Source organism: Aethalodelphis obliquidens, unplaced genomic scaffold, assembly GCF_003676395.1.
Source record: "Aethalodelphis obliquidens isolate GAN/ISIS:26980383/991018 unplaced genomic scaffold, ASM367639v1 scaffold2, whole genome shotgun sequence".
NCBI classification, from domain to species: Eukaryota; Metazoa; Chordata; class Mammalia; order Artiodactyla; family Delphinidae; genus Aethalodelphis; species Aethalodelphis obliquidens.
In genome coordinates this window covers 18,676,560-18,693,782 of record NW_020837946.1, presented here as the reverse complement: position 1 = coordinate 18,693,782, position 17,223 = coordinate 18,676,560, and the positions used below count along the sequence as shown (strand labels likewise).

General features: G+C 58.4%; 1 protein-coding gene across 1 annotated transcript; it reads left to right on the top strand.

Moving 5' to 3' along the window:
* Nucleotides 1-4,148: 4,148 nt before the first annotated feature.
* On the top strand, nucleotides 4,149-16,061 carry WNT10A (Wnt family member 10A). Its single transcript, XM_027121025.1, has 4 exons — nucleotides 4,149-4,691; nucleotides 5,777-6,039; nucleotides 12,062-12,441; nucleotides 14,879-16,061. The coding sequence occupies exons 1-4, from the start codon at nucleotides 4,579-4,581 to the stop codon at nucleotides 15,374-15,376; spliced, it is 1,254 nt and encodes a 417-aa protein (XP_026976826.1). The 5' UTR covers nucleotides 4,149-4,578; the 3' UTR covers nucleotides 15,377-16,061.
* The last annotated feature ends 1,162 nt before the right edge of the window (nucleotides 16,062-17,223 follow it).

Sequence of the window (17,223 nt, the reverse complement as noted above, 5' to 3'; positions counted from 1 at the left end):
CCTCCCTTCCTTCCTTCCTCCCCTTCCTCCTCTTCCTCCCCCTCCTCCCTTCCTCCCCGTCCTTCCTTCCTTCCTTCCTTCTTCCTCCTGGCTCCCTCTAGTCAAATACTTCAGGGAAGTGTCATGGAGAATTTGGACTCAGAGTCTCTTGAACCTTGGCTAAGTTACCAAGGGAGGGAGTGGAACCAGTATTGTGGGCCACATGGTGGGAAAATGAAGCACTGTAAGGATAGGGTTTTTATTCAAAGCTCTGCCTTCCGCCAGCGCTCCCTGGCTGTGTACAATACTTACTGTTTTTTAAAAGTCTGCTGCACTTTTCTCAGAGGCCACCAGAGGGCGCACAGAGCCCAGCTTCCCTAATAACAGGGTTCACAGATAGGACCTGCAGGACATCTGGGGGAACTCAGAGAGCTGTGGGCAGGAGAGGGTAGGATGGAAAGGAAGTGAGGAGGCCCACGGAGAGCTCGGGTCAAGCTGCTAGGGTTCCAGACTGTCTGAGACCTCTGGGCTGACCCAGATTTAGGGCTGGGATGCCTGCCTCTGTCTCTACTGCCAGGTTCCGTGGCGGGGGGCGGGGGGGGGGGTAGTGGTGGTGGTGATATGGGGTGTGTGATGCTGGATATCTTCCTCCATGATGCTAGAGAGGGAAACAGAGGCAGTGGCAGAGACTGACACCACCCCAAGCAGGTTAAAAGGAATTCAGTGGAAGTAGCATGATACAGTGCAAAAAGCCTAGTTTGCTAGCTTGACCTGGGTCAAGTCAGTTAACCTCTTTGAGCCTCAGTTTCCCCAGAATGAAATGAGGTTCCTGATAGCACATTGTGAGAGTGCTTGCAGTCGTTAAACTGGCACTCACATGTTAGCATCCATCTTCTGTGACCAGTAGAGACTGGGAACTCCAGCAAGAGTCTGGGAACTGCCTTCTATGAAAGGTGAGAGTGATGGCCCAGGAGGCACCATTTTAACAATTATCCTGGTCCTCTTTAAGCTCAGAGATGGCTCTGCCCTTTTGCACTGCTGCCCGGGAGGGGGGCTGGAAGCAGAGCTCAGAAATGCCCCATCACCTCAACCCCCCCTTGCTCACCCAGCTGCTCAGCCCCAGGCACAGTCTGAGCCATCGAGGTCCCCCGCTGGCTGAGTGGTGGGGGAATGTGGAACTGGGGAGATGGGGGAAGAGCACAGAGGCACTCCAGATGTGTGCATGACCACATCAGGAACAGTTGGAACACAGGCAGATGGGTGGGGAGGCCGGCAGGAAGGCCCAGGATCAGCCTGAGGCCGAGGGCTCAGGAAGCATTTCCGCTTCCTTTCAATGACCTAACATACAGGAGTTTGGGAGACTGGAGCCGCCCTTACCTTGCTGAGGGGCCATGGTCCCTGAGGCCTGGACAATAGGACAAAGAGCTCCCTTATCAGTCTGGGGCTCCTTCCGTCTCTTCCTCACGAAGATAACCTTCTCTGGCAGGGCATCAGGACTGAGGCTGGGCTGGGCTCGGCTGGGGCAGTGAGGGTCCCACATGTTCTCACCCTGGCGCCTCCCTAGCCCTCCCTTCCCTGCAACCTCCTACAGAGCCACCACAGCTGGAACCATTCTCCGCGCTGCCTTTCATCCCTGGTGCTCCCCCCCAACCAGTGGCCCCTGTAATTGTGGTCTCAGGCGGTGGCTGCAGGGGCTGGGGCCAGAGCCCAGGGCGGGGCCAGGGCAGGGCCTGGGGGCTGCTGATAGGGGCTTGCCCATGGCATGTGTCCTCTGGCGCTGGGGATCCTGCTGTAGACACTCTGGGCTTCATCTTCACACATGCCAAGGCCGTGTGCCTACCTGTGCCCTCACCTCCCTGGGCTGAGGTGAAGCACTCCAGACGGGCACTCCCGGACCCTCAAGACATCAGGCCTGTACCATGCCTGAGTGCAAGCAAGGCTTGGGTATTGTTTACTTCCTGGAGTTTTCAAAGAAAGGGTCTTCTCCCTCTCCCTTACACTTCTGTATTTCATGAACAGCGGAGGGTAGGGGAGCAAAAAACCATCCTCAGCCCATGAAGGCCAGAGGAAAAAGAAATCAGCCACCCAGCCAGGTCAGTAGCATTTCCCAGGTGTGGGCCTCAAGAAAATCACTTGGGGCCTTGGTTAGAAATGCAGACCCCTGGGTCTTGCCCCTGGAAAGGCTGAGTCAGCTGCACGGGCCCAGAATCAGAATTTGCCTCAATGGCCTACCCTAGGGGATATTTACATCCGATGCATCACGTGTGGGAAATGCGGAGCAGTAGATGCAGATTAAGGAGGTCTGCAACCTGAATTATGAACTCATTCCCTTATCACATGGGGCCTGTTCCTAATCCTTTCTGGGCCTCAGCTTCCCCAACAGCCAATGGGAATTTGATTCCCAAGCCTGGCTTGTCCCTGCTGGTGCCCTCTGCCACTCTGGGCTCATGCCTCCTTCCCGGGTTGAAAGTGGTCCTGCCCTGCCCCTCCCCATACCCTTCCCAAACTCTAGATCCAAGCCGTCCCTGTCCCTGCAGCATGGTGGGGGAGAGTGGGGAGGGGAGGGGGTGGCTGGGGTCAAACAAGGCTCTGGCTGACGCAGACTGCTTCCTGCCCCCCCGGCTGTTTTCCTGCTGTCCAGCCAGACTGCTCCCCCCACTGCCCCACCCTCACCCCCAGCAGCCTCAAGCCCTTAATTCCCGACAGCTGCAGTGGCTGCCAGCAGAGATGGGGGAAAGGAGGGGGAGTATGCCGTCAGCCTGCTGTTGCTCAGGCCGCCCCCATCACCTGACAGTCTGGGGACAAGGAAGGCCCCACCCTTCTCCTTCAACTGCCCAGGGATGGGCAATCCCGGGAATGGGCCCCTTTTGTCTCAGAGCCCAGAGGCTCTGGTAGTTTATCCTTAAACCAGGAGGGGCTCTCTTCAGAGAGAGGGGGCAGTGAGGTTGGGAGGGAGGTGTATGTGTAGAGTGGGAGGTTTGTGCCCATTTTACAGAGGAGGATGTCAAGGCCACAGTGGGAGTAGGTTTCACTATCAGGGCCCAGGTTAGAACCAGAAACAGAAGCTGGAGCCTCTGTCCCCAACCCTCTGGCTCTCAGACCCTTACCTGAGTCTAGTACACTCATCCCATATTGAGGTGAGCCCAGTGTTCAGCTGGGGTGTGAAGGCAGAAAGGGATCCCAGAGAGGAGTGGGCCTGAGCCAGGAGGCTGGTGTTGGGGAGCTCTCAGAGGACCAAGCTGGCAGGGCCAAGGTAAGACCTGGAGCATCTGTAGGCAGGGCCCAGGCGAGCAGTACGTAATGCTGGGGCCGCTGCTGCTGTGCTCTCACTGGGTTTGGTTCCAGCTCTTCCATTAACTTGCTGTGAGAACTTGAGTAAGTCATGACCCTCTCTGAGCTTCAGTATTTTCTTGTGAAATAAAAGGGGACCTAATAAGATGACCTTGAAACACACTTTTAGGATTAAAAGGCTCTCTAATCCCTCCTCCTAGGGTGTGCCACCCCGGGGTGCTCTGCTCCCAGACAAGCATTCACTGGTGTCCCAGTAACTTTACCTTCATTGGCTCACTGACTAGATGAGGTTGGGCCTCATTAACCGCATTTCACAGAGGCAGCGGGTGGCTCAGTGTCCAGGAGGCACCTGTTGTAGGTCAAACAGCGAACAAGAGCAAGATCTAGAGGCTGCCAAACCCCTTTGTAGGATCCCACACCTGCCTCGGCAGCCAAGCCTGGGAAGTCCCTCCTGAGGTGGGGGAGGCGAGCAGAGGGCCAGCCCCTCCCTCCAGCCCCTGCAGGTGTGTATACTGGGGGGTAATGGCTCCCCAGCAGCTGCGGCTCAGCCAGGCGCACACACCTCGCAGTAACACGCACCTTCCCACACAAACCAGCGAGCCGGCTCACTGGCACCGCCCTGTGCCTGATCGCACAGACCCCAACACCTCTCCTCGCCCCCACCCTCCCCACCGCTGCTCCCGCCCCGAATCCTGAGCGGACACAGTGGCCTCGGGACGAGTACACGCCTCTACCCGCCCCCCCTCGCCCCGTCGTCATGACGTCACGTGGGGTAGAGCCCTGAGACACACTGCGGGGGGTGGGGGGGGTGGGGGGAGGGAGGCGGCGGAGCTCCCCGAGCCGGGACAGTCACTCACTCACTGAGCGGTGGGGCCGGGCACAGACAGCGCCGCCCCCCCACCCCCGCCCGCCTCGCACGCCCTCGGAAGCGCAGGCTCACCGCGCTGTGCTGGGGGGGCTTCCCGGCACCCCAGCCTCTCGTCCCTCGCCCGCAGCACCTCCGGGCCCCCCCTTACCCTCGAGAGGCACCGGGAGTTGTTTCAGGGGGCCCTCGGGAAATTCCCCGAACCCCTGTGCCAGGAGGTGCCCGGTGAGCCCGCCCGCCCCCACCCCCCCGAGGGCGGTGCCCGGGGGCGCTGCCCCATGGAGCGGGGAGGCGGGCACCGTCTGCTCCCGGAGCCGTGACCCGAGTTGGAGCTGTGTGTCGCAGCCGCCCCGACCCCCGCGGATCATGCGCCGTCGCCCCTGGCTCGCCGGTCCCACCGGGCTGTGAGCCCCCCATTCCTGGCCCATCACGGCCCGCGCGCGATGGGCAGCACCCACCCTTGCCCCTGGCTGCGGCTCCGACCTCGGCCCCAGCCGCGGCCCGCGCTCTGCGCGCTCCTCTTCTTCCTACTGCTGCTGGCTGCCGCCTTGCCCAGGTGAGCCCTCACCTTATGCCCCGCCCTCCTGGAGAGCTGGGACCCTCAGCCACAGGGGCGTCTGAGCTCCTGCTGGGGCAGGGGACCCTGGAAGGAGGGAGGGACGGTGTCGCGGGAAAGTGCTGGTGACCAATGAAAGAGTACTCTCACAGGAGAGGGTTGAACTGGTGACAGAATAAGGGCAGTCCAGGGAGACAGGGCAGTGCCCAGGAGAGTGAGGGCTGCTAGAAGGGGAGGTGTGTGTTTAGGGAGAAGCAAGTGCCAACCTGGAGTCCCTGCTGTGCTGGGGGAATGCACCCCCCACCCCAGGAGTAAAACTCAAACTGCCCTGCTCCACCTTGCAGATCGCCCCCAGGTGGGGACAGGGGTTGGGGGCCAAATGAGGGTAGCCCAGGTGGGGTCAGTGAGAGATTGCAGCTAGAAGGGTTCTCAGTATGTGTGTGTGTGTGTGTGTGTGTGTGTGTGTGTGTGTGTGTACGTGTGTGTGTCTGTTCGTCTGTCTGTGGTCGAGTGAGCCCAGCAAGCTGTGTTGTAAACAGCAGTCTGTGTGTGCACACGTGTATGAATGCGAGGGCTCATGGATCAATGTATGTTAACATGAACATGTGTGTGTACTTGTGAGTGTCTGTGTCTATGTGTATAACTATGTCTGATGAAGTGTACGTGTGGGTAAGTGTTCCTGCGTCTGTGTGTCTACCTCATTGTGTGCAGAAGTGTGCCTGCATGAATGTGACTGTCTGAAACATGCCGTTTGGGAGTGGTCTCCCGGAGAACACTGCATATGAGAGCATCTATGCCTGGGGATGTACTTATGAAATACTGTGTGTGCAGGCATACCGGACGTGTGTGCATTTGCACGTAATCTGTGTGGGTGTGCAGCTAGGTGGGTCGTGTTGGAGGGGATGTTGGTGAGAAGGTCGAGGAAAGGAGAATGTTTAGGGGTATACTGATGGGCTCAGCCTTCAAAAGCAGGGGTGGGAACAGAGGAATTATGGCCTTTGGGACAGAGTGTGTATAGTTAGGTGGGGCCCTCCCAGCCCCCGAAAACACTCACCCACCCCCACCCCCACCCCACATGCCTGCAGGTCTTCACCCAATGATATTCTGGGCCTCCGCCTCCCCCAGGAGCCCGTGCTCAACGCCAACACAGTGTGCCTGACATTGCCAGGCCTAAGCAAGCGGCAGATGGAGGTGTGTGTGCGCCACCCTGACGTGGCCGCCTCAGCCATCCAGGGCATCCAGATCGCCATCCATGAGTGCCAGCACCAGTTCCGGGACCAGCGCTGGAACTGCTCTAGTCTTGAGACTCGAAACAAGATCCCCTATGAGAGTCCCATCTTCAGCAGAGGTAGCTGCCCTTCACCCTTGACCTTCTGCCCACCCCACTCAGCACTTCCACTCTGGAACCTATCTGCCAGCCGTCCCCTAACCCACTCCCTCAAGCCGGCAACCTCCCCAGGTGCTCATCTGCCAGCTGTGCCGCTCTCCTGCCTCTTTCTGCTCTGGGAAAGTCCATGAGGGTCAGACTAATGGGGTAGATGTGGCTCCAGGCTGGGCTCTGTGGGGTGAGGGCAGCAGGTTTCACGCCTGAGAATTGAACTCCTGGGTTATCTGCCCTGAGACTGACGCTGCATATCTCAGGCCCAGGAAATATCCGTATCTGTTGCCTGCCTCAATTTACCCTCTACCTAGTAAACACCATGTAGAATGGAAGCCTGGGATAAAGTACCCAGAATCAACATGAAGAGGGGTCAGGGACTTTTGCTAAATGGTGTAGTTGAGGGAAGCCTGGGCAGGTAAAACTGTACTTCTGCAGAAGCTCTTCCCAGTGGGGTTACACCACCAGCCTCTGTGTCATCCTTGCCACCCCTGAAAATCCTCTCTAAATCAGAGGCAATGGGTGTGTGCCTGCCTCCTGCCCAGCAGGCCTGACGGCCCTGGCAATTCCTCTTCCCTTCACAGCTCAGAGAAGCTGCAGCCCACTATCTGTCCCCCTCCCTGGACTTCTGGGTGACCCAGGGTCTACCCTCACAATCCCTTGAGTGGCTTGGGCTGGAGGTGACAGAAGGTTTTGTCACTCATTTCCACTCACACCCACCTCCTGCCCTGGTATCTTAGACTTTGACTCAGGTCTTTTGGGAAAGGTGGGGGTCCTGTCTCCTGGATGGGCCTAGCTGGGTATCTCTCTCTCCCCTCAGCTGCTTGAGTGGGACAGTGTGGGGACCTGGCTCCTTGCGACTTGTACAATTCTCAGGTGACAGTAGAGGAGGAGGGGTACCCCTGTACCCTGTGGCTTTGGGGCCCAGAGGCTTCTGGGAGAGTCAGACTCTAATGTACCCGAACTTCAGAAAGAACTCAGAGTCAGGGGCCTTTCCCTTTCCACCAGGACCCCTCCTTGCATCCCCGGAGCCCCCAAGTCAGGGGCCACGCCAGCCTCCCCCAGCCCAGCCCAGCCCCGCCCCCGGCCGCCCGCCCCGCCCCCGCGCGCTTTCCCTCCTCCCGCCCCCGCGCGCCCAGGGCGCTGTTTCTCCCCGGCCGAGCCCAGCCCGACGCGTGTGGCGGCATGCAGCCGCGAACTAATCCCCGCGGGCATCGGCAGACGGCTCCCGGGCCCAGCCGCGTGCCTCTCAAAAAGGGCGCTCCCCTCCCCAGGCTGGCGCTCCCGCTCCTGAGCCCCTGAGTCCCTGAGCCCCTCCAGCCGTCTGCCCAGAGAGGCTCCTCGCGACCCCCGCCGGTCGGCCGGCCCAACTCAGGTCCGGCGCCCCGCCCCGGCCGCCCCCGCTGCCCTCTCCCTCGCGGACACGAAGTGACAGGCCACGGCATCTCTCCTGACCCGGCCGGGCCGGGCCAGCGCTCGCCGCCGCCGCCGCGCGCCCGAGCCCACTCGCTCCCCGAAGTCCGGTTCTCTTTCCAGCGCTCGGGCCCCGAGCTTGTTCCAGGTTCTGCTCACTGGGGTCTCGGGCAGGCATTGAGGTTCTCACCCCTGCCACTTCGGGTGAGGCGAGGCTAGCTCTTCATCCCTCTTCCCGGCCTCGGTGTCCCCTCTTTCCACTCTGGTCCTCCTGTCCCCTCTAGACTCTTAGGAGTCCCTATTGCTTCGCCCGGGTGAGGCCTGTTCGGGCTGGTGGAGGACACGGGGGGCTTTGAAGCTTCAGGGCGAGTTCCGAGAGGTGGAACCCCGCGGGGCTGGCGCGGTGCCAGATGCTCCCGGGTTCACCTGCAGTTTAATAAGCGGGAGGTGAGCTGGGGGGACGGGTGTGGGGAGCGGTGAGGTGTGGATGCGGGAGACTTGCCACGCCGGCGCGGGGCGGCGCCCAGCGCCGGGAGGGGATGGGACAGTGGGTCCTAGGCTCCCGCAGGGAGGCTGGCCTCCTTCCTTTGGCCTCGGAACACCGTCCTACCTCTGTGGTTTCTGCCCCCCGCCCCCCACATTGCAACACCTCATTTCTACCTCTCATTCCTCGGAGGGGACTCTGGGCTTCTGGAAAGAAATTTCCGCTCCCTCCACCTCCCACCTCCAGGGGCCACCATTGCCGTGTCTCCCTCACTCAACACTTGTGGGATCATTTTTTTGGTCCATCTTGGCCCATCACCTCAAGGACTAGCTAAATTTGAATCCCATGGGGCCCATCTTGGTGGTAACCAGCCCCTGGACTGGATCCTTCCCCCAGTCTCCCTTATTTTCAAGCCACAGATTGTCCATCATGGGGTCAGGTGACCCCAGTTTCCCCCACGTGGACTATCAGGATGCCCACCCCCCTTCTGACCCAAGCTGCCAGTGGGGTTCTCTTAAAGGTACACTCTGCCATGTTTAAAATTCAGAGACTGCTAGAAGGAGGTGGTCCCCCAGGTCTTCCATCTGAATGCTGTTACTGTCATCTAATTGTCCTGACACCTTCCCTGAGATGGGCTGGGCTGAAGGGATGGAGTTCTGACGTAAGAGGGAGACGGAAGTATTCTTGAGCACCTAGAGTGGGTGCCTGGGAAGCAGGACATACAATAGGGCTTTACCCAACCAAGGAGAGGGATGTGAGGGTGCTGGGCCCTGGGAGTTGGGGCACAGAGAGAGGGGCCTCTAGCGGGGCTAGAAACAGTCCTAAATAAGCTGTGAGAGGACCCCCCAGCCCAGGCACAGCTATGACCTAAGTGCCGAGGGCAGTGGTATCCCCAGCTTTCTGTTCTGAGGATCCACAGGGTTGGTGCCTCGATGGGTGAGATGCTGGACAAACAACGGCTACAGGGGAGCTCTTCATTGTGAGGACTAGAGAACCCCTCCATCTCTTACTCAGGATGCGGGGATCAGAGGGACATTTGGGGAAGGGTCTACTTTGGGCTGGGCTTGGGCACTGGAGTGAGAGGGGATGAGAGGACAGGGAGAGGCTTGGTGGAGGGGAGTGAGTAGGTTCACACAGCGGGCACTGGAGCACTCATGAAGTTTGGGTACTGCCCTCTCTAAGGCCCAGGCCCATTGAGAATGGATGGAAAGAGGGGGTTGCAGCTCTGCAGTAAGCCAGGCTCCCAGCCCAGGGGAACCCAACAATTTGAGTCCATCCTCTGCTCTCCAAGGCCCTGGCTCTTTCATCTCCCACCTCCCTTTTACATTTATCCTCAGGGAGTCTTTGTTTTATGCCTAGGTCTCCAGGCTTGGGGTATGTGGTGGTACTCAGATGGGGAGACTGAGGCACAGGCAATTCTATCCCAGGATTACTTAAGGTCCTATTATTCTCGTGGCACCCAATAAATTAGCCAAAACATATTAAGTACTTGCTGTGTGCTTGGCACTGTTCTAAAGCACTTTATCTGTACTTTAGTATCCTCAAACAATCCCCGTGCAGTAGGTCCTATCATTATCTTCATTTCCAAATGAAGCTAAGAGAGGTTGGTTAACTTGCCATTAGTCACACAGCTTGTATGTGAGCTGTAGAGCCAGGACTCAAATGCAGGCCAGCTGTCTTTAGAGAATGCCCTCAACCCCCTGCATACTGCCTCCCAAGCTACAAGGCCACCATGATTTCCTCCCGTGTGCCCAGAGGTGAACTGGTGCAATGGAGGAGTAATCCAAGAAATGGAACTGATATGCACGCGCGCACACAACACACGCACAAACACCTACCCGTGTTTGTGCAAACATGTGGCTACATTCAGTGTCACCCCTAAGTGTTCCCACGTGCACACAACCCTCTCTCTCTCCCCAGCCCAGGCACATGAGCACGCACAGTTTATTTGTGCACAGATTATTTGCACGGACGGAATGGAGACCAGACCTCTCCCCTCTCCTCCCTCTTTGACTTGAATGGGCAGGGCTCAAGCTTCTCTATCCCCTCCTAGCTCCCACTGGCTCGGGAATCCTCTCTCTTCCACACTTCCCTGCCCTCCAAACCTCCTCCCCCAGCCCCTTCCTGGCCGTTGGCTTCTTCCTGTAGCAGCAGCTGACTCCACTTAGATGCTGGCAGTCCCTGTCCCAGATCAAAGGCAGGGCGGCTAATTGTGCGTCTTAAGGAGCCCCCCACCCCCAGTGCTCCGGGCAGCCCAGCTGGCCAAGGCCCCTCCCCTCTCCCTCTCCAGCTGGCCAGATGGCACAGTGCCTGCATCTGCCCCAGACAGTCGGGGCCAGGACCAAAACTGGGGCCCTGAATAGGAGCGGGGGGCAGACCCAATGGGCTGGACTTCTCTGAGGCCTGAACGCTTGGATCAGAGGATGACCACACAAGCCCTTCCCAGTCACTCCTTCAGTGGCTGTGACAGCTGCCAGAGGCCATTAGGATGGTGTCTTTAGCTGCCTGGGGTAGGTAGGGGTGTTCTCTGTAGGCTGTGGGCTTTCTCCAGATTCCTCTAGGCCTGCCCTTGAATGTAACAGAGCCTGGAAAATGGTGTTTGGGTTGGCCCAGCACATTCCCCTGGACCAGCATCTTGCTCTTTCCTGGTGCCATGCATAGACAGGGCCATAGGACTGGGAAGTGGGCTACCTGGGTTTCTTACTCAGCAGCTTGTCTTCCCCAGAGCCAATGTCCTTCAGCAGAAGGTGGCCAGGCCTGCTGGGAGAGCTGGGGCTGTGTCCAGCTCCATAACTCCTGCAGCCTCGGGCATCTCTCCTGGTTGGCTCTCTGGGATCAGTGAGGCCTCCAAGTCCTCCCAGTCTTTGGAACTGATGTAGAAGGACCCAATTTTGTTTTGTTTTGTTTTTCTGAATCTCTGGCCTCTACCAAGCCATCAGCCTCCAGATGGGTTCTGGGCTCCCCCACAGGTGTCTATGGCACAGGTGGATTCTTCTCCTAGTGTGGGAGCTGTTATTACCCTTAGTTTCTCCCACTGCTTGAACTCTCTCAGGTTCAGAGGCTGGTCAGTGACCGGTACCAGAACCTGCCCCTCGCCGGTCCTTTCTCAGATGCAGAATAAGGAAGAAGCAGCTTGCAGGTCCCAGAGCCCGACCCTTCTCCGCAAGTAGGCCTCCCCCTGCCACAGGCCCAGAGGATGGCTCAGGCTTGGGAACACCAAGGAGGAAAGCAGTGTAGACAAGTCCTGGACTCCTGAGAGTGGCTCATCAGGGAGTCTTTGCACCCCTAAGCATCTCGGGAAGGCATCTACCTTAGCTAACCGTTCCTTCTCAGTGTTCAACACCACTGTGTGCTTAACCCTGAGCAGGCGGTGGGCTCACCTCCAGCATCCTTCAAACAACCTCTTCAGCTGACCTCGACCGACCACAAGCTGGTCGGTGGCTGGTGGCTGGGCGATGCCCTTTTCTGAGGAGAATTTCCAGGATGTCCAGACAGGCAAAGGGGAAATTCTGCTGGCTCTTTTGTTTGCCTCTCGCATGTGGCCATCAGATACTGTTCTTTGATGGGCCTAAGGGGGTGGCTGCAGGCAGGAAATCTTGGGGCCGGGAACTTTAGGACACCTTCTCCTCTTACTTACCCTTCTGCCCATTAACATCTCCTGGGGCCCTGAATTCCATCACTGGTAATATTTTTTAGGTTAAAATTTGCCTTCTTTCTGCAGGCTTATCTTAAAATTGCAGATATCACATGAGAGGTAGTAGCTTAAGTCCCTGATGGTTAAAAAAAAAAATTAATGTTTACTAGATACTTTCTGTCCAGCAGGAGAGATGTAGTCTCAATTCTGAACTTGCTAAGGGTGAAGCAAGGGAAAGGAGTTCAAAACGGAGGGCTGTGGGAGAGACCTCTCCCATTCCATTGTGTGCAGAACTTCCGGTGTGATATCTGGCCCTCTTTGAATCTATGCCCTTGTACCAGATTCTCCCCCAACACTGGGCCTCTACTTCCTCTCAGTATGGTGAGAAGGTTGGGCAGGGAGGGCAGAGGGATGGGATGTGGAGGCTCCTCAAAGGCTGTTTCCTGTGTCTCTCTGCGCAGGTTTCCGAGAGAGTGCCTTCGCCTACGCCATCTCGGCAGCTGGCGTGGTGCACGCGGTATCCAACGCCTGCGCCCTGGGCAAGCTGAGGGCCTGTGGCTGCGACGCGTCTCGGCGCGGGGACGAGGAGGCCTTCCGTCGGAAGTTGCACCGCCTGCAGCTGGAGGCGCTGCAGCGCGGTAAGGGCCTGAGCCACGGAGTTCCCGAGCACCCTGCCCTGCCTTCTGCCAGCCCAGGCCTGCAGGACTCCTGGGAGTGGGGCGGCTGCAGCCCCGACGTGGGTTTCGGAGAGCGCTTCTCTAAAGACTTTCTGGACTCCCGGGAGCCTCACAGAGACATCCATGCGCGCATGAGGCTCCACAACAACCGAGTGGGGCGGCAGGTGAGAACCCCATCCCTCTGGGCCTGCTCCAGACCCCTCTGCCTAGGCCCCTCCCCTCCCCCAGGCTTCTGTCTCCTCTGGGGACCACACCACTCTCCCTAATTCAGCAGCTTTCTCATTGCCCCCTCCTAATTCAGTCATCAGATGTGTTTTGGATAACTACTGTGTGCCAGGCGCTGGACTAGGCCTGGGAATATGGGGATAAAACACCCCCTGCCCTGGGATAGCTCCCCTTCCACTGAGCAGCCTGCTTCTCCCATCTCCTGCTGTGAGTAGTGGGGAGAGCTCTGGGCTGCAGTCAGGACCTCAGAGTCTAGGCCCAGCTTTGCAAGTCTGTCTCTCCCCCTGTAAAATGAGAAGGTTGAACTGCATCATCCATAAGGCTCCCCAGCACAAATGTTCCATGATTCGGTGCTTTCCTACGCTGGGACCCCCCTCCTCTCCCAGGCTTTCTGTGCAGAAAGAGGGATTCCTGCAAAGGGAGATCCCTAGGGGCCACTGTGGTACTGTGTTATGTTGTCGTCCTCCTTTCTCCTCCCCACCCTCCAATGTTCATACTACCTCAAAGGTCATTTATTTAAGAGAGAGAGAGAAGAAGAAGAAGGAGAGGGAGAGGGAGAGGAAGAGGAAGAGGAGGAGGAGAGGAAGGAAGGAAGGAAGGGAGGGAGGGAGGAAAGAAAGGAAGGGGAAGTAATAATATCCTGCATTTAATTTATTGAGTGCTTACTCTGTGTTAGGCACTGCCTGGAGCATTTTACTACATCCTATTTCACCCTTACACCTACCCATGAGGGTTCTATTATTAGCCTCATGTTCAGATATGGAAAGTAAGGCACAGATAGACTAAGAAGCTTGACGAAGGTGATGCAACATGTGAGAAAGTGGCAGAGGCAGGATTCATCCCCAGGCAGTTGAGCCCTGAGCCCTTTTGTTCTATAGTGTAGTCTACACTAAGTTGCCTCTCTGGCCCTCAGCACCCTCTTTTCCTGGCTCTTCCACCCCGTCCCTTCTCTTGGCCCTGCCCAGCCTGCTCAGGCCTTGTTTCTGGCTTCCCCTCACTCTAGCTGGCACTTTCTCCATCTCACTCCCCTTTCTCCTGGCTTCTCAGCCCAGGCCAGTTCACCTTCTTCTTCCACAAAGACTGGAGCTGATTCAGCTCTTCCATCATGACCGAGAGGTGATGTAAACTGAGGCATAGCCACCCTCAGGTCACGTCCAGCTCCCACCCAGTCCTTTCCGGTCCGTGCAGCTCTTTTCCCAAGCTTTGATACTATCCTAGCCCATACCAGCAGTGCCTCCTCCTCCTTGTTAAACTGGTTAATTAATGGCTGCTGCCTGTGGGAAGCAGATGTTCTGGAGCTGTTGGCCAGGGGAGGCACTGGGCTGCTTTCCACGTGGTGCTGACACCACAGGCTGCACATACAAGCTGCAGAGCCCTTTAAGACTTGGAGGAACGGGGTCCCTCTCTTATGGCCCTACTGCCCAGGTTTGGGGGACCCAGATCATTTTTTGGATGGGGGGCAGCGGGGGGAGGAGGATGTGGCCGATTTCCTCTGGGGTCTCTGGCGAGGATGATGTGAAGGTGCTCTTTGGGAGGGGGCTCAGGAGAGCAGCCTGAGAGCTGCGCAGGGGCGGGGTAGGTTGTATTCCTGTAACTAGCTCCCTTGGAGGCCTGGGAAACTCTCTCCGCTTTCATTGCCCTGGGGGTCTGGCTCTTTGGGTTCCCTTTGGTTCTGTGCTCAGGTAGGGCCGTTGGTCCCTGTTGGTGCTCACTGTTTCCCAGGAGGAATGGTGGCGCTCAGCACTGGGCAGAATAAGCGCCAGCCAGTAGAATGGGAGAATGGGAGGGGGCGGGGGGAGGGGGAGGAGGGGGTGTCTCCCCAGCCCCTGGCCCCTCTCCTTAGGCTCCCTGAAAAGTGCTGCAGGGCCCAGAGGAGTTAAGGTGCTTTTTCAGCCTCCCCACAGCCTCCGCTCACTGCCTGGAGTGAGGCCAGAGGCTTTGGGGCTGGGATGTAGTGGGGCCAGCACACCCCGGCTCCTGGTCCTGCGGGTTGGAAGGAGAGGGAATTTCCCTGAGGATCTGGGGTCCCCCCTCAGGAAGCAAGAGCCTAGAGCCCCAAGGGCCCCCCTGCAGCTGCTGGGAAAGGCAGGGGGTGGGGGGAGAGGAGGGGAAGCAGGAAGGAGGGAATTCCCCCAGGGTCTGGCCGGGTGGGAGGTGGCTGCGAGAGCAGCAGAAAGGTAGGCAGAACTCTTCTCCTGGCCGCCTGGTTTAGGAGCTGTGCCACCCACCTACCCACCCGGGGCCTCAGCTTTTGCCTCCGTTCAATGGGGGTTGGTTTCCAGAGCCTCTGAGAGTCTCGAGGGCCGGTGTCTGCGACGGGAGGAGGCCAGTGGGGCTGGCCGCGGGCGTCACCCCTCCCCGTGCCTCCCTCTGCAGGCGGTGATGGAGAATATGCGGCGGAAGTGCAAGTGCCACGGCACGTCAGGCAGCTGCCAGCTCAAGACGTGCTGGCAGGTGACGCCGGAGTTCCGCGCTGTAGGGGCACTGCTACGTAGCCGCTTCCACCGCGCCACTCTCATCCGGCCGCACAACCGCAACGGCGGCCAGCTGGAGCCGGGCCCCGCGGGGCCACCCTCGCCAGCCCCGGATATTCCGGGGCCTCGGCGCCGCGCCGGCACCGCCGACCTGGTCTACTTCGAGAAGTCGCCCGACTTCTGCGAGCGCGAGCCGCGCCTGGACTCGGCGGGCACCGTGGGCCGCCTGTGCAACAAGAGCAGCGTGGGCCCGGACGGCTGCGGCAGCATGTGCTGCGGCCGCGGCCACAACATCCTACGCCAGACGCGCAGCGAGCGCTGTCACTGCCGCTTCCACTGGTGCTGCTTCGTGGTCTGCGAGGAGTGCCGCATCACCGAGTGGGTCAGCGTGTGCAAGTGAGCGGACGGCTCGCCTCCCTGTGCCTGGTCCTCTGCGGCTTGCGATGTTGTCCGGGCAGCGTCGCCTTGGTTCCTGGGGGTGGAGGATGGACCACAAAATCTTACAGGAACCTCCCAGCTCTGAGGTCGTCAAGACTGCAATCACGGGACAGTTCAGGCCCGCTCAGACCCCCTGCTCACTTCTGTGGCCTCCAGGACCGGTTTGCCTCCCGGGTCTCTGACCCAAGCTCAGACAGTTCCGTTGGGCTGGCGGTTGCCCCACACTCTAGGGCAGTGTCAGCCAGGCATCCTCTGGGCCTGCCTCCTTTTATCTCTTCACCCCTACCCCTGGAGGGGGAGGGAATGAATGGAAGCTGATGGGGAGGGGGAGGAGGATTAAAAAGAAGAAATGGACATCACTGAGCTGAAGTGATTCTGCGGAGGCCTCAGACACCCTCCCCCACTGGCCTCTGTCCCTCATCATTTAACAAGTATTTATTTTTGCACTCTTTGTGACCTGGCACTCTGTGGGGGACGAGAGGTGCTGGGGATACAGATGTGAATGCGAGATACAAGACCTGCTCTCTTGGAGTTTACATTCGGGCTGGGGAAGATGAACAGTAAACAAGAAAACACACAAACAAGGTCATTTCAGACAATGTTATGTGCTGTGAAGAAAATAAAGCAAAGTGCTGGATGTAGAGTGATTTGTGGGGAGTGGGGCCCCTCTAGATAAAGCTACTGGTTGGGGAAGACCTCATGCTGAGACTGCATGAGGAGGAGAGCCATGCACAAATTGAGGGTAAGGGCTTTTCAGGCAGAGGCCATGTGAATGCAAAAGCTCTGAGGACAGAAAGATCTCAGGAGGAGCAGCAAAGAGGCCAGTGTGGTTGGAGTGAAGAAATCAAGGGACAGATTAACAGCAGAGGAGCTGCTGGAAGGCGGTGGGGGATGGGGAATGGTCACATTATGCATCCTTCCAGGCCAAGGTAAGGGATTTCATGTAAGAGGAATGGGAACCTTCAGAGGGTCTTAGGCAGGCAAATGTCATGGTCTGATTCCCACACTGCTTGCTGTCTGGGGAACTGAAAGGCAGGGGACAAGTTGACAGCAGGCGGCCAGTTAGGAGACTACAGCCATCTTCCAAACCAGAGATGAGGCCTGGGCTAGATGGAGGCAGTGGGGAAGTTGGCAAGGAGCTGGATCAGGAGCCCTGGATGCCAGAGCTCCAGCTGTCCACCTTGTGCCTGAGCCCTCTGCCACAAGCCAGGACGAGTGTCGGCCAGTAGCACCCGTAGGCAGGTACTCTGAGAGGAGTAATCCTGGGCAAGACCCAGCCCAACCCAGCCAGCCCAGCGCCCCAGGGAGCAGGTGGGGCTAGGAGGTGCGGCCTGGAGAAGGGTGGCAGGGGAGGGCCAGGAGACTTGCTGTCTGGATTCTGGTCTCTTTGAGTCCAGGCAGGGGAGGCGGGGTATGTAAGTAAGGCTGGGGGTGGGGGGATATCCTTCCTGGGTCTCTTGTGCCCCCAGATCCCCGGCTCAGGATGTCCCTTGGCAGGTCAACCAGCCCCTCCTCCATACCCCCATAAGAACGCTGCTAAGCTGGCGGCCTGGGTCCAGCATTGCACTCTCCTTGGCTCTCAGATCTGATGTTTTTCTGGAACAGACCCTCAAGGAGGAGGCAGTGGAGAGGGAGGTGGGGTCAAGTTCTCGGGGAAAGAACCCTTCACCAACTTCATCCGGGCCTCCTGCTGCTCACAGTGGAGAGTCCTGTGCCTGCCTCAGTTCACCCCAGAGTGGCACCCTTCTCGATGAACCAACCAAGGATGAAGTCTTGTTCCTTTTCCCAGTTGCCAGCCTACCTGCATCT

Excerpts from the sequence above, each read along its gene's own strand:
- WNT10A (XM_027121025.1), top strand. The coding sequence starts at position 4,579 with ATGGGCAGCACCCACCCTTGCCCCTGGCTGCGGCTCCGACCTCGGCCC. Across the intron at positions 4,692-5,776 it reads CTGGCTGCCGCCTTGCCCAG|GTCTTCACCCAATGATATTC; the intron begins GTGAGCCCTCAC and ends ACATGCCTGCAG. Across the intron at positions 6,040-12,061 it reads GAGTCCCATCTTCAGCAGAG|GTTTCCGAGAGAGTGCCTTC; the intron begins GTAGCTGCCCTT and ends CTCTCTGCGCAG.